The 14428-nt window shown below is 34.5% G+C and overlaps 1 protein-coding gene across 2 annotated transcripts; it reads right to left on the bottom strand.

Annotated features, from left to right (window-relative positions):
• Positions 1-1567: 1567 nt before the first annotated feature.
• On the bottom strand, positions 1568-14016 carry LOC117205576 (dnaJ homolog subfamily C member 9-like). Of its 2 annotated transcripts, XM_033444130.1 has the most exons (4): positions 13813-14016; positions 13367-13681; positions 13118-13284; positions 1568-2125 (listed from the first exon to the last, which is right to left on the bottom strand). In XM_033444130.1, the coding sequence occupies exons 1-4, from the start codon at positions 13904-13906 to the stop codon at positions 1868-1870; spliced, it is 834 nt and encodes a 277-aa protein (XP_033300021.1). In that variant the 5' UTR covers positions 13907-14016; the 3' UTR covers positions 1568-1867. The 2 variants fall into 2 exon arrangements, with proteins under 2 accessions (XP_033300021.1, XP_033300020.1); XM_033444129.1 differs by lacking the exons at positions 13118-13284; positions 13367-13681; positions 13813-14016 and adding an exon at positions 10172-12441.
• Between the last annotated feature and the right edge of the window lie 412 nt (positions 14017-14428).

Genomic DNA, 14428 nt, shown 5'->3' with positions numbered 1-14428 from the left:
CCATCCATGGTGGATTATTCTTTTAAAAGCAACAATTTCGATCTAATTGATGTTTATGCCTAACCTCGAAAAATATTGTTCAAGGCAGCGTCTGCAATATCCCCATTGTGTTTCGGTATTCTTTCTCGAACTGGCGCAGAATGTCTCTTATTACACGTTTCGCTAATAATAATGGTGGTTTACACTTTGCTACCCATGTTTGTACCACACACCCGTAATAAGATGGTCGCCCGTTGCTGATTGCACGAAGGTGTGCGTCGATTACGTGCACAACGGGTGACACCTTTCGAAATTTACGATTTAAAATCCCCGCGACTTCTGACTGACTGTAAAAAATATATGGTTCAGAATATTCCATTAGGTTAATCTAAAATTGAATATAATCAAGCTTTTTCAGGCTTTCTAAATAATTTTTAATATTAGGAAATTTATATTGCTTTAGTGACAAAATTCAAAACTTTGGAAATCGGTACTTTTATTACATTTTTATTAAACAGTCGCAGATCTTAAAAATCCTTTTCGTAAGTAACTTATTTCGTTAAAAATGCGTGTTGTATCTTTATTCTTTAATAACTTTTTATCGATATAATGAATACACGCCATTAATAGTCATTAGCAAAACGATAATCTACGATTCCATAATTAATAGATTTAAAAATCTCCTCCATAAGGAGCGTTCTGGACTATACTAAGGAAAAATGTGATGTACCGTTTACCTTAAAGTGTGTCACCCGATGTGTAGTGTGTTGTCCGAGTTAGCCCAGACGTAATACGAGATTGACCATATGAGGTGGCCACTTATGATGCCGGATATATACCATGTCCACTAACACCGACCAGAAAGCACTAACACACGATCCTCGCTGCCATCGCTATCACGGCTTATCAAATTTAAGCCTAACGAGAGCGAGAAAACAGGTAGGCCAACGCCTGCTTCTTTTTCTCATCTTCTCCTTTCTCTTATTTGTCTTTGACACTATGGTCGATCTAGTCTAACAACTAATGACCAACGATCAGTGATGTGACAGATCGATTACTTCAATGGTGATGTTAACATAATCGATAAAAATGTTTTTATCTTTATTTCAAGATGAATGATGTGAATTTTTGATGTATTGTTACATTAGTAGCTCCTAATTCCTGTTAGTACTTGTAAAATTCTTATTTTTGTTTTCATTCTGATATACTTATATTATCTAAAATCGATGATTGTATCGATAGTGAAATTTAAATTGACAATTAAAAAGAAATGAGAACTACTGAAACAGTTTTACCCCGTGAGGCATAATATGGAAGAAATCCGCAAATCGTATTACAGGTCTGGTCGATAATGTAGAATACACATCACCATAGAGTGGTAAGAATTCTCTTGTAAATATCGACCGCTGAAATAGGTGGACCTGTCTTGAAATTAACTTAATAAATCATTAATTAACATGCATTATTTATGTATAATAAATTGTCTGATTATGTATAAATGACCGATTGTATACTGGTATATGACTTTAGTCATATTTTCTTTTCTTTTTATTATCAATCACATTCAATAGTTTTATATTTTCTGTAGTAAATTTTAAAATTAATATATATATTTCAATTTTATATTTGAGTGGGACATACCTACATATAATTACAAAGAATTCCATCACTGATTTATGGATTTCTAATCAGTACAATGGCTTCAAAAGATGATATACACGTTTCAAATTTACAAAACTTAAATATGATCATTCCTTCCTCCTTTAAAAAAGATGTACAATAAAATGGCTCTTCTCGATCACTGAAGTTATAATGATACTTAAGTTATAAAAGTCGCGCGAATATTCTAATGTGGAGGGAGAGATTCGTGCGAAAAATCTCTATCGTCCTACGTCTTCTTCTTTGTTTTCTTCGTACTTTTCGTGGTTTTTACGGTTTTCATAGCTGACGAGTTCTTCTTCGTCGATTTTCCAGCCATGTTCGCGTATTTGTCGATCAGAGAATCGAAGAATTTGTCAGATTGACTCGCTCTGGCCTCGTTACGGCTCTGAATCGCCAACGCCAAATTGTTTGCAGCTGCGTTTTCCTCGTTTTCGATCTTCAGCATCTTTTCTAGACGTTCAGCTTCCTCTGCTTCTTTCGCCCACTGGAAATAAAAATGAACGCCATTAATTTCCTTGATAATATGCAATAATTTTCATAATTAATTTATATATTTTATCGACATATATTTTTAATATATTTTGTTAGAAAATCGATTCATTCGTTTGTGGAATAATTATTATTTGGAGTTATTTAAAGAATAAAACATTTCTTTTCACAAATTTAATATTTCGTTATGGAATAACGTAATAAAATGTAAAAATATCTATTACAGTCTAGAAATTAGATATTTTTATTAGAAAAGAGACAAAATCTAACTATTGGAATTCGTGTATCTTAAGACCTTTTTCCTTATTTTGATGAACGCTTCATTCTCCCCAAATTCGATCCACATTTCTAAATTAACCAATTATGATCAAATTGCAAATTTCTATCGATTTGTATCCAACACCGCTGCTCTCAACCAAGTATAATAACCGTCTCAATTTTCAATTCTAATTCTTGACTCTGACTGCAATATTATTCAAACAGTGTACAGAGCGAATAATAATTTCATCGGAAACATCGAACACTTCTGATGTGGAGTGCGAAGTGTACGCAAAAATCACGGACTTGAAAAATTTTCGCGTAGAAAATAGAAACGATCGGTATTCCGCCAGAAGTCGAATCGAGGAACCAGATTCTTTATTATCTTCCACTTTTGATGACCCCTCGTTAAAATTAACTTGTGCTCGCTGACGAGCAGAAACGAAGTAGAAAGGCAACCGGTTCCGATAATCTCGAGGATAGGCGTATGGCTAGGCATCGAAAATAGGGTTACGCGTGTCGTCAAGTGCGCGTAATTAACTTATTTAATAAGTGTACTGGAGCTGCACAGCTTCAAATTTATCGATCTCTTGGTATCTGTTGCTGCTAGTTAATCGAGCTTCTTATTAACTCATTAAATGGATGTAATAATTTCGAAACTAATGATTACGCTTCGGCTCTTTTTATACAAATTTCTATTTCTATAAATAATTCTAATTAAACAAATGAAGTCTATTAAGTGGAAATTAAATATCTACTAACTACTATACTTTGAATATTTTGTACATTTTTGTATACTATGTGCATTTTTACAATTTTATATTTTTTATAAATGCATAGAAATCCGCAGTCTACTGATGATATTGGGACCTGTAGTTATTAAGACTTCTTTGCCTGTTCTGATGAGTATTACATGCTACTGTAATTTGACTCCAACTATTTGGAACACCTTGCAAATATCAGTCATTCGTAATTCACGATTATTATAGAAGCGTATAAATTAATTAGACAGCTTAAGATTAATTGAAAAAGTATTTATGTATTTTATATGTACACATCCAAGGAATATCTTTACGATCTACCAGTAGAATAAATCAATATATAATGATTCATGGAAGCATTGGACACTTACCATAAAAAGCTTCTATATACATATATACATAAATCATTTTCAAATTTCATTAACACTATAATGAGACACAACTGCCATCATTATATTGGTAAAATTTAAACACAAGCTGAGAATGTATATAGAACTCATAAGAGAGTTATTGCAAACATAAATTTGGCGAAAAATTGATACAATATGAAAACATAGTTGTCTCAAATATATAATATTAATATAGCTGGCTTCTCATTAATATACGATAATTTACTGTCCAAATAGTTCGACAATATTTGTGAAATGTACACTTGCAATAAATATCTTTGAACGTCTACATACGTTTTCCGATTCCCTTCAAATCTTGCCAATATAACGATGACAGTCGAGTTTCACTGTGATACTAACGAAATTTCAAAATATTTCGTATAACACACATAGTATACTGTTAAAGATAATTCTTTTAGACAGTACGGATTATAGACAAAACCAATATATCAATGTATAATAGCTTGTCCAGATCACCCGCAATCTCAACTGATTAATCTCTACGTTTCGACAAATTTATTACAATATTCAACCTAAGTTGCATTGCGGAATCATCAGTTTCATGTTCGCACCAAAATACACAAAACTGCCTATACATAATTTGTTGTTTAGTTAAAAGGAACAGAGCCTTATAAATAGTGGGGTTCCTATAATCTTTGAAGCATAACACACGCCTGTCTCATTAAAAGTAGACGCGACTGTTCATGGTTCATGCTTGTTGATGATGTTCCATATTCCCAGTGACCTACTCCATAATTCGGTGCTGAGGAAATTCCGTTATTTATAATTTCTGGCAAGTACATCCGAGGAGCGGCCTAATGTTAGGCGATTACACAACGCTTCGCGAAATTTTAAATGCACTCGCTTATCGAAATGACATTCGACTTGAAATTCGATGAGAGAACACAAATCCATTGTTTGAGAATTGGCCTGGCCCAACTACGAAGGCAGTGACAAATTGACAGATCGACCTGACGCAAGTTATTCCTTTTACTTCTTCTTCATATATCGCTTATCTATAGTTTATTCATGAAAAGCGCGGAGTACAAAAGATAGACTCGTATACATAGTAAATTTATCAGAGGGTTGTATTAAGTGCGTGAATTATTCGCATAAATATATTTCTTTCTACAATCTTTTACTTCCTAGTGAATATATAACATCGCGGCAAATTCCCATCCTTCGCATATTTTTACATCGAAATTTATACGAAGTTTTAGATATTAAAGCTGTGAATGGAAATATCGCAACCCGAGAAATAAATATCAAAATTTTAAATACAGATATTCGATATAAATATAAAGTTCCGAGTCTAGAATTTACTTCAGGGCTTGTTAAGTAATCCCAATATTTTGATTATCTACAAAGCGGTTAATAAAATTGTATAAAAAAAATATATTTATTTGTCCAATAAACTCGCGCCACCGTTACCCTTTTCATAACGCGTTTTCTGCATCTATGCAAAAATGGCTAATCGTATGTAAGAGGAGACATTCTCGAAGAAAAGGCGAGCAAATAAGACAATTTTAGATTTCTACGTATTGAACAATCATAAGTACCAATTGCTGCAAACATAATAGAGCACCTCATTTTTCAATGCAGGAAATATTCTACCTATAGACGAGAATTTAATAGATCCATTGTAGAGGACAATTTGGAGAATCATAAATCACTACAAGAACTACCAAATTAACTAAAACATTCTAAATCATGTAATAGTTCGTAATCGTAGCTTCTCTGGTTTCGCTTGTTGTATTACCACAGTTAGGCAGTGATCTAATCGGCAAAATCTTGTTGCTTTTACCTAGATTCGTTCCCCTTGTCTGATCTAATTGTACGTGTGATGATACCAACACTTTGAAACAATTTTTAGATCAAGATAGGAAGATTTATTTCCGACCCGTTGACATCATTGTTATTTTCATGCAAAGATTCGTGCAACTAAACAAATACGTTTGTTATGTAATAATGATTTAAGAAAGTGCGACGGATGATCAATTTGTCTTTGCTGATTAGATTTTTAGTTCCAAATATTTTCAGTCACATTTCCCATATTTTATCTCATATCACCAACATTCCATTTTCGTAAATTATTCGCTTTTATTTTCTCTCTCTCTTTCTTATTTGAAAAATAATTATTTATTTACTCGACAAATGCAACGTGGGAATAAATGTGGCTCCTTCGCGATGAACTACTTCTTCTTCTGTATCTCTGTTACAATTTTAAGATGGAGTCTAAAAGGACTGTGATATATTTGTTTAAGTATTCGAGCGAGCTGCATGATTCAAACGTCAAGCGGCGAAGGAACTATTATTATTACTGGTAGGAATTGAAATGCAGCTCGATACATGCCAATGTTAAACCTCAACCACCAGATGCGAAGCTAGCTGATCATAATGCCTCGTTTGTCCTCACTTCCTTGTGAAGCGCGTTGCATTTGAATTATGAATTAAAATAGAACGATGAAGATACGCTGTCGACCATAAGGATTACGGTGCCTACTTACTATATTTATTGAAAAACAGGTTTTATTTTATTTGGTATCTTATATTATAAAATACCTAAAAAATAAAAGCAATGAAAAACATTCAATTTGTCCCAAATATTAGTAGGTGCCCTGATACTTACAGCCAACAGTGTATATTAACATACATACAATATATAATATCAAACAATGGAACAAGGTAAGAAAACGATCTTTCAGCTGAAATTAATCTTGAAGAAAACCAGAGACCCATTCATAAACCATCGCTTGATGATAACATCCATGTAATTACCATAGCTATTTCCTTTCCTTTTCTTTTTTTTTTTTTTTTTCAAACATATTCGTGTTATTGAAGCAATAATTAACCATGTCGAAGAAAGGTCAAAGATGCGTCACGTCGTGTAAACATCATCGAGGAAGATTGAAACGAAGGTCTGTCATTATCACCGGATAATATTAACGCGTTGTTAAACGAGTAGCAGCAGTCGTAACATCGATGGCTCTAGATCATCGAGAACGTTAGCAGGGTTAATTCTCACAAAATTCCAGAACGATGACTGGTCTCGAAGGAAATTCGTTATGCAACGGTGCGCGCTGCCTCGAACCCGATGACTATTTTCAATTATTTCGTGATTCGAGTGATTTCCGGAGCGCCAGGCTCGCGGCCAGATGTATCGTTCGCTCTAGACACTGGGAGACGAGGTAATTCAAGGTTGCGGAAGCGCGACCCTCTGCACTCGCTCGGATGCACGCGTGTGCACGTCAAACGTGGATATTTTGGCACACCTTTCATTCGCAAATAACTCGCCACAATGTATTATCGATCGATTTAGCTATCGCAAAAACGAAGCGTTCCGTTAAGTCGAGACAAATTTTATTGGAGCAACCATTTACACTCCGGTCCGTAGGTCACTGGACACTTGTTTATTTTGGGCAAAATGATTGTTAGCACGTAGATACGATCTTCCGAACTGATTTTTACCGTCTACCCATAAGTCAGTCAGTCGAATTAAAATATGCACGAGTTTATACTACCATTAATTTTTATTACGAGATAAAGTTAGCTAAAGTTAGTTTTTACGTCAAATGTTGAAATTACGTAACGTCGAAAGTATCGTATTTGTAGACATTCTAACAGTCGTTTTGCTCAAAGTAGACAAATGTCCGATGACTTGTAGATGGTAATGCATATACAGGGTGTCCAATTTTAATCTATAAATTATTGATAAATTATCTGCTACATAAAGAAATAGTTCAGACAAAGAAGAAAGCGAATGATTTCGAGGGGAACACAATCTGCTATAATTAGTTGTTCCACAGATGGACGCGTATACGTAATACAAGATAACATACGCTTTTTTTAAATTTGTAGATCATGTATGCAATTTTTCATGCATAATCGATGCAGTTTATTATTTCTTGCAAAATAGCATTATAATATTTATGTCGAAAAATCACTAGTTTGGAAGATATTTTAATCTTGACAAAACACATATATTTTCTTACATAGGAGCGAAGGTTGGAATTTATCTGTTTTATGGGTTTTTGTCTTTCTTAAATCGCATGATGGACAACATGAAATTGTACAAGTTTTTCGAAACTACACTTAAGTTAAAAATTAAAAATGATACTGGCAACGTCTATTTGACGGTATTTTTGAACAAGATTGTTTGCAATAAATGAGAGATCGTTTCTTACGAATGATGCTTCAGAAAATGGGAGATTTACTCGAATAGTGGGTACCCTACCAATAAATGCCTGGTCAATCAGATTCAAAATCTAATCAACAAATTCCAATTTTTAAACAAACGATATAAACTATTAGTTTTCGTGTATATTTGTGATACTCTTAATATTACTCATACAGACATTGGATTTGTTTATTATTTTAAAAGAAAGGAGAAATTTGATCGATGAAATAATTCATCAAATTTCGAACTTCTGTTCAATTTGACAAATTAATGGAATGTCAATCTACCTGTAAACTGAAAGAAATCCATCAGAAAAAGATTCTAAGAATCTGTCAAGAGCCGTTGTTTACAGATCGATCAGAAGATTACAAAAATAAGATCAAAAAACCAGAAAACCAAAGTTATATCACTCCTTCTAAAAACCTTATACCAGTCTACAATATACGATAACGATATCATAAAACTTCTAAATATATATAAAATATCGATATAAAATCGAAAAATCTCATAGAAAGACCTCGCTAACTATAATCTCGAAAATGATCAAAAAAGAAATTCTTTAAAATTCTTGGAAAAAAGAAAAAGATAATAAAAAGTAAACCAAAATAAATTCTACTAATTGTTGATACGTCTACGAAAAAAAAAAAAAAAAAAAAAAAATACAAAACGTAGAAATCAAACCGTGTTTTGTACTGTACTCTAACTCGCATTTCCTATCAGTTTCCTCAGTTTTCACGACGTCATTGCTATTACGCTCATTATGAATGCACGTGCATGCACTTGTTCAGATCGATAGATACCGAGTCCATGATGGACCCTTCAACCGATACGCTTCAAGATTCGAATGTCGCAATCGGGACTTCCGACAAGCGCTCTCGATGCCTGTTTACTGTTTAGAGCTGTCAAGAGAGCATCGATCAGTTAACACGAGTGAAATACACCTGTTGCAACGAAGAGAACGCGAATTTAATGTTGAATACAAATAGCTTTTCCAGTTGTGTATAGTTTTAATAAATTAATTCTTTCGCAATTAATTGTAAGAATTAATATTACACATTAATTTCTATTACGTAATTTACAGAAACGTAATAACATAACAACATAAAATAAAATACATTGAATTTTGAAAAAATTACACATAATTTTTCTAATGGAATATATAATTCCATTTGTTGTGGTGGAAACTCAACAGATCTCAATGATGCAAGAAAAATTATAGCATCTCGGAAAAACGAGTATAAAAACGGACTGATTCTTTAAAAAATGGAGTATCTCCTTAATATCCAATACGAATATGAATATTTTTTTTTTTTTTTTTTGACAGTACAATATGCTCTACCCTTAGCACCGTTAACCCCTTCGCATCTGCGCACGAGGTGTTTCGCGAATTGATTTTTACCCCAATCTATGGATAAGTTACGTCGTACCTTGCCCTGTTATGAGTCGATATTTCATCCGTTCATTCAATTCAAACTCTTCTTTTTCAATCATGAAAATTTTTTCGTTCCAATCTCTGACTTATAAATTAAACATCTGCAAAATATTTACTATCCTAATACTTTTTTACCTGTACAAATCAATATATAGTTTCTAACTGTACTTAACCCTAATCCTTCGACCTAGAGTGACTTCTGATTCACAACTTTTCTCCTAATATGAAAAAAGAACAAATTTTTGAGATCTGCGAAAGATGACAATGTAATCCTAAGGTAATTCGTTTAAGCTATACAAAATACTTTAGCTAAACATCTCTGATTTCTCAGAAATCAACATGTAAGTTACTACATGTACATTTACGCAATTTACGCTTTACTTCACCATTACTTCGACCATTAATGAGTTAAAGAAGAAAGAAAAACACGCAAGATATAACGTACGGTTCAAAGCATCGCATGTAAGCATCGCCGTATATTGCTGAGATATCTCGTCACAGATATGAAAGGGTTAAGCTCTTTGACAAAACACGAAACGCAGCACATCTCGATAAAGTACACCAGTCAAGGTCGTTACATAACGCTCAGCATTAGATTGAACGACATTAGTAATTATTTCATTAGCACACCGGATACATTGCATTGGCCCTCGTCGCTTGTTACTGTTTCAATTGATATTCAGCATCGCGCCCCGTAGATATCATATTTGGCGTTCCTCCTTGGCAAACAAACGATGCACATCTTCTCGATAGGTTTTAGAGCGTGCAGAACTAGCAAATAAACCGCTTAAGGTCCGACAACACGACCAATGTGACATGGTTGTAATTTCACAACAATGATGCTGTATGATTTGGTAAATTATACACATTCCTGTGCATTGCATCATTAAAAACATTAATGTACCAAACCATACAGTTTCTTCACCTGTACAGAATAACAATAAGATCACGTAGTTCGTCTACAACAGACCAAAATTAAGTCAATGAAACCACAAACAACAAGATTGCAGTATACTATACATACGCTTTGGGTTTTGCAGGCTCCGCGGTACTTCTGAAGAATCGATCAATTCGTTTGGTTCCTCTGACAGCGAATCGCGATAAACAAAGTCTTGAAAGTTGATCCAAAACCGAAAACGAACGAAACCAACAGCACTTATAAAATCACCCGATCTATAGTCTGCGATTAGATAAACGTCCTTCCGTTCAACTCTAGTTCGGTGCTTGCGAGAGCAAATACATCCGCACAGGTTCACGCAAACATTCGATTCGTCAACGAAAACTTGATTCATTGTCGGAGATTCCATCAGAATATACAAATAAATATTAAATAGCTTAACGAGACTAAAATCCCTCCACAAGGACGCGAATCGCAAGAAGAACGGAAACGATGATCATCGTGATGGAGCTCTGGCTCGACGATGATAAACTCCTGGTTGTACAATTAGGCAATGGCTTATCGGTAGTCGTTTCAATTTGCACGATTGCCGATGTCCCTTCCTCCTGCTGTGGCCAATTATTCACCGATGGCGGTGAATGAACAGTGACCGCGGGGTCGTAGTACGGCGGTTGATAGACATTTTCAGGATGAGCAGGTTGAACCATTACAGTTGGTATATGTGGGATAGAGTGAATGGATTGAGTCGTGTATGAAGAAGGAACCGAAATTTCTGATGCTTTGTTTTCGATATTGGGTACAGATGTAGGTGGATACTTCTCGTTTGATGGTATACTATTCTTTGCAGACCAACCAGAGTAGGGATCCATAGAACGCTCTGTGTTAAGCTCCACATGAGGTGGTATTTGGCTCGATGCCAAAAGGACTGAGTTAGGTGGGTTTGAATAATCCGGCTGTTCTGTGTAATGTTTGTCTTGGTTTCTGTAGGGTGGATAGACCTCGTATTCGCCACCAGCACCGACGGATTCCGAGGTTCTTGGCCAAGAACTCAAGGTCGTTATGTCTTGGCCGCTGTAGTCCGTCGTTTCACGTTGTGGATATGTTACTCGTTCGATTGGTGCAACGGTTCTTGGTGGAATATATGGTGCTCTTGTATCTTCGTCATATGATGGATTTGTAGCTTCTCCTCCACTTCCGTACAAGATTGTAGTTGTTCTCCAATATTCCTCTGGGATTGATTGGTGATATATCATGTTGATGTCGTATGGTGAAACTGTAGTTTTTGCTCTGCTTTCGTAGGGGTCTGCATCTGTTCTTGGAGTTGTTCTCCAATCTGGAGAATTATGTGGACGATAAACTACTTCTTCGGTTGTACGGAACGGTGGTGGGGTATATTGTGTTGTTGCAATTGGAGATGGTGTTATAGTTGGATGCAATCTTTCGCGGTGAGCAGGTAGTGGCGTGGACTGCTCCTCTATACTCTGTCCCTCTATGCTGCTCTCTTCATCGTAATCGTATGGTATTTCCGGATAAATTAAATCGTTTGGAATTCTACTCCATTCTGGATCGCTATCGAAACTTACTCCACGCTTCTCGAGAAAAGCACTGACAGCTTTTGGACACTTGAATTCAGAATTTTCACTCAGAAAGATTCTTTTTAATCCCTTTAAATGTGACATGTCTACAAGATTTAGGCATTCTAAACGATTACCAGATAGTCTTAGGTCGACAAGGCTGGGTAGATTTTTGAACAAGCCATCCTCAATAGACTCTATGTTATTGTAATTCAGGTCCAAGTACGTCAAGTAATTTAATTTTCTGAACCAAGACACCTTTATAGTGGTTAAATGGTTGTTGTCAAAGCTTAATTGTTGAAGGTTACTTAGATGTTCAAAGGCTCCCGGTTCAATGTCCATTATACCACAGTAGGAACATCCTAGGACCCAGAGATCCAAACCAAACCTTGAAAAGGTATCCGCAGTTATTCGTTGAATTGGCATGTGAGAAATTCGAATTTTTCCAGTCGATGCAGGAAGATTGTCCAAATCAGACAAATGTCCACCCGTACAGGAATATTCTATCATGTCATCGTTCTTTAACTGCTTGCACGCCCCTTGTACATCACTAACACTAGCACACAATAAAGCGCATAGGAATAGACCGACGATGCCAACCATTTTTGTTAATTTTGAATTAATATACAATTGCACTGTTTAAAATATCATACGTTTTAATTAAAGTTTTATATGAATATCATTATTTTGCTCTCATATGTTTGAATAACTTAAAGAATCGCAGTCATCGTGGTAGGGATTTTAGCCGAAAATTCTGCGACGTCTAGCGATCAGCTAGAATCGATCTAATTGTTCTGTAGACTGAATCCTCTCTTGCGTTCCCTCTTTACTTATTTACTAGTATTCCCCCCTCCCAATCGTACTACTAGTCCACCTCCTACTACTGCTTCCAATCGTGAACCAGTACTATGTATTGATAAAAATAGAAAAGCTTGAAAATAACGTACTGCTCACTTGTTCATCAGATCTCTAAAGTGATCTATAGCGGAATTGAAGGGGTGAGGTGCCGCGTTTAAATTTACGAGCACGTTGCCATTCGAATGCACATCGTTTACTTTCGACAAATTTGACATCGAGAAAATTACACTTGTTAGGTATGCACAATGGAAGTATGTAAAAAACGGAGTACTTACTTACGTTAAGTAATTATATGTAAGTATAATTTTTAGATCATAGTTTAACTTATTAACATATTACATAGGTTTTAAATGTAATCATATAGAAATATTTAAAGTATTAAAAATTTCTGTTTCATAAGATTTTAACTGCAGATTTTTAAAGATACCAAAATACACAGAATATGCACGATACGCAAAAATATGTGAGATATCTAAATGAGTGTTTATTATAATATCTAATATGTGAAATTAAATTTCTGCTGACGTTTCATTTCTCTACTTGTGTTCATAAAAGTATAAATCTGCATAACTATTTGTAATTTAATTATATGAACGAAATTCATAGGTAACATTTTATATTCTGCTTGTTTGGTACTTACCTTGCGTTTTCTACGTTGCTTCTTCTTGTCATTTTCTTCTGTAAAAGCTTTGTATTCTGGAACTTCACCCTTCTCTATAAGACCTTGGATAATACTATGTAACCTTGGTTCATCATCACAACTAGTAAATGGGACAGTTTCTAAGATATAATCCATATCTCCTTTACCTATACAAAGTAATTTTATTGTTTTAATAAACTAAATTTACTAATGTAATTTCCTTGTAAAAATTATAGAAGATTTACTTACTGTCCATATAAGCTCGCTTCAAATCTTTGATTTCTATTTCAGACCCTTTGTAATTCTTTTCATAATTATTAATATCTTCAACTGAGATTTTTTTGAAGAGCGACTTCCAGTAGTCTGCCCAATTTCTCATCATAACTTCTTCGCTTTCTTCGTCATATTGTCCAGACTGGTCATAAATCTTACGCTTCTCATTGTCACTGAGAATAGAATAAATTCGTCCAAGAACTTTGAACTTTTCTGTTGCTTCTGCCTTGATATCCTCCTCAACACGATCAGGATGTACAAGGAGAGATAATTGATGATATGCTTTTTTCACTAGAAAAAAGTTAAGAATAATTGTTATCTGATATATAAATGCAATTCTAACTTTCGTTTAAGAAGAACGTTACACTAAAAAATGTTTTGTTTAGAATCATAGTTTGCATAAATAGGTTATGTCTACGTACCTTGTTTATCGGTAGCTTTTCTTGAAATTTTTAAAACTTCGTAAAAATCACGAGCTCCAAAATATTGCTCACAAAGATCTAATAAACTTGTCATGATTTTGAGTTTTTAACTACTCACTAATAAATATTGTTACACACTACACCAAGTGACAGAACTACAAGGTTATACGTTTTCGCGCTTATTTTCAGTGGGATACATTCAAATAATTTCGTGTAGTTCGCGACATCTAGAGTTACTTGTACATGTTAGATAATATCCATATTATCGACGTCCAATCACTTTTTCCTCGTAATTGCCATCATTGTTAAAACGATTTATACCTGCCATTTCATTCTTATAAAAATATAATCACGGTAGCAACCAATTAGCTCATATTATTTGCTATATAATTCATAATTGTATCATATAATATGGCACAATTAGTAATTATATGTCATTTAAGTAATACAACCAGAATTATAAATATTCATCAGCATCGAACAGATATATTGTTCAACAGTATTTCCATTAACAAACGTCCAGAGGGATGCTGAAAAAGAAATAGGTCCAATAGCCAGAAGGGCGATCCACTCGATAAAGTCCCGAACAAACCGCGAGTGGAATATTTTTCTATTT

The sequence above is a fragment of the Bombus bifarius genome, unplaced genomic scaffold, assembly GCF_011952205.1.
Source record: "Bombus bifarius isolate JDL3187 unplaced genomic scaffold, Bbif_JDL3187 scf7180000007992, whole genome shotgun sequence".
In the NCBI taxonomy this organism is placed as follows: Eukaryota; Metazoa; Arthropoda; class Insecta; order Hymenoptera; family Apidae; genus Bombus; species Bombus bifarius.
This window is presented reverse-complemented; position numbering and strand designations above follow the sequence as displayed.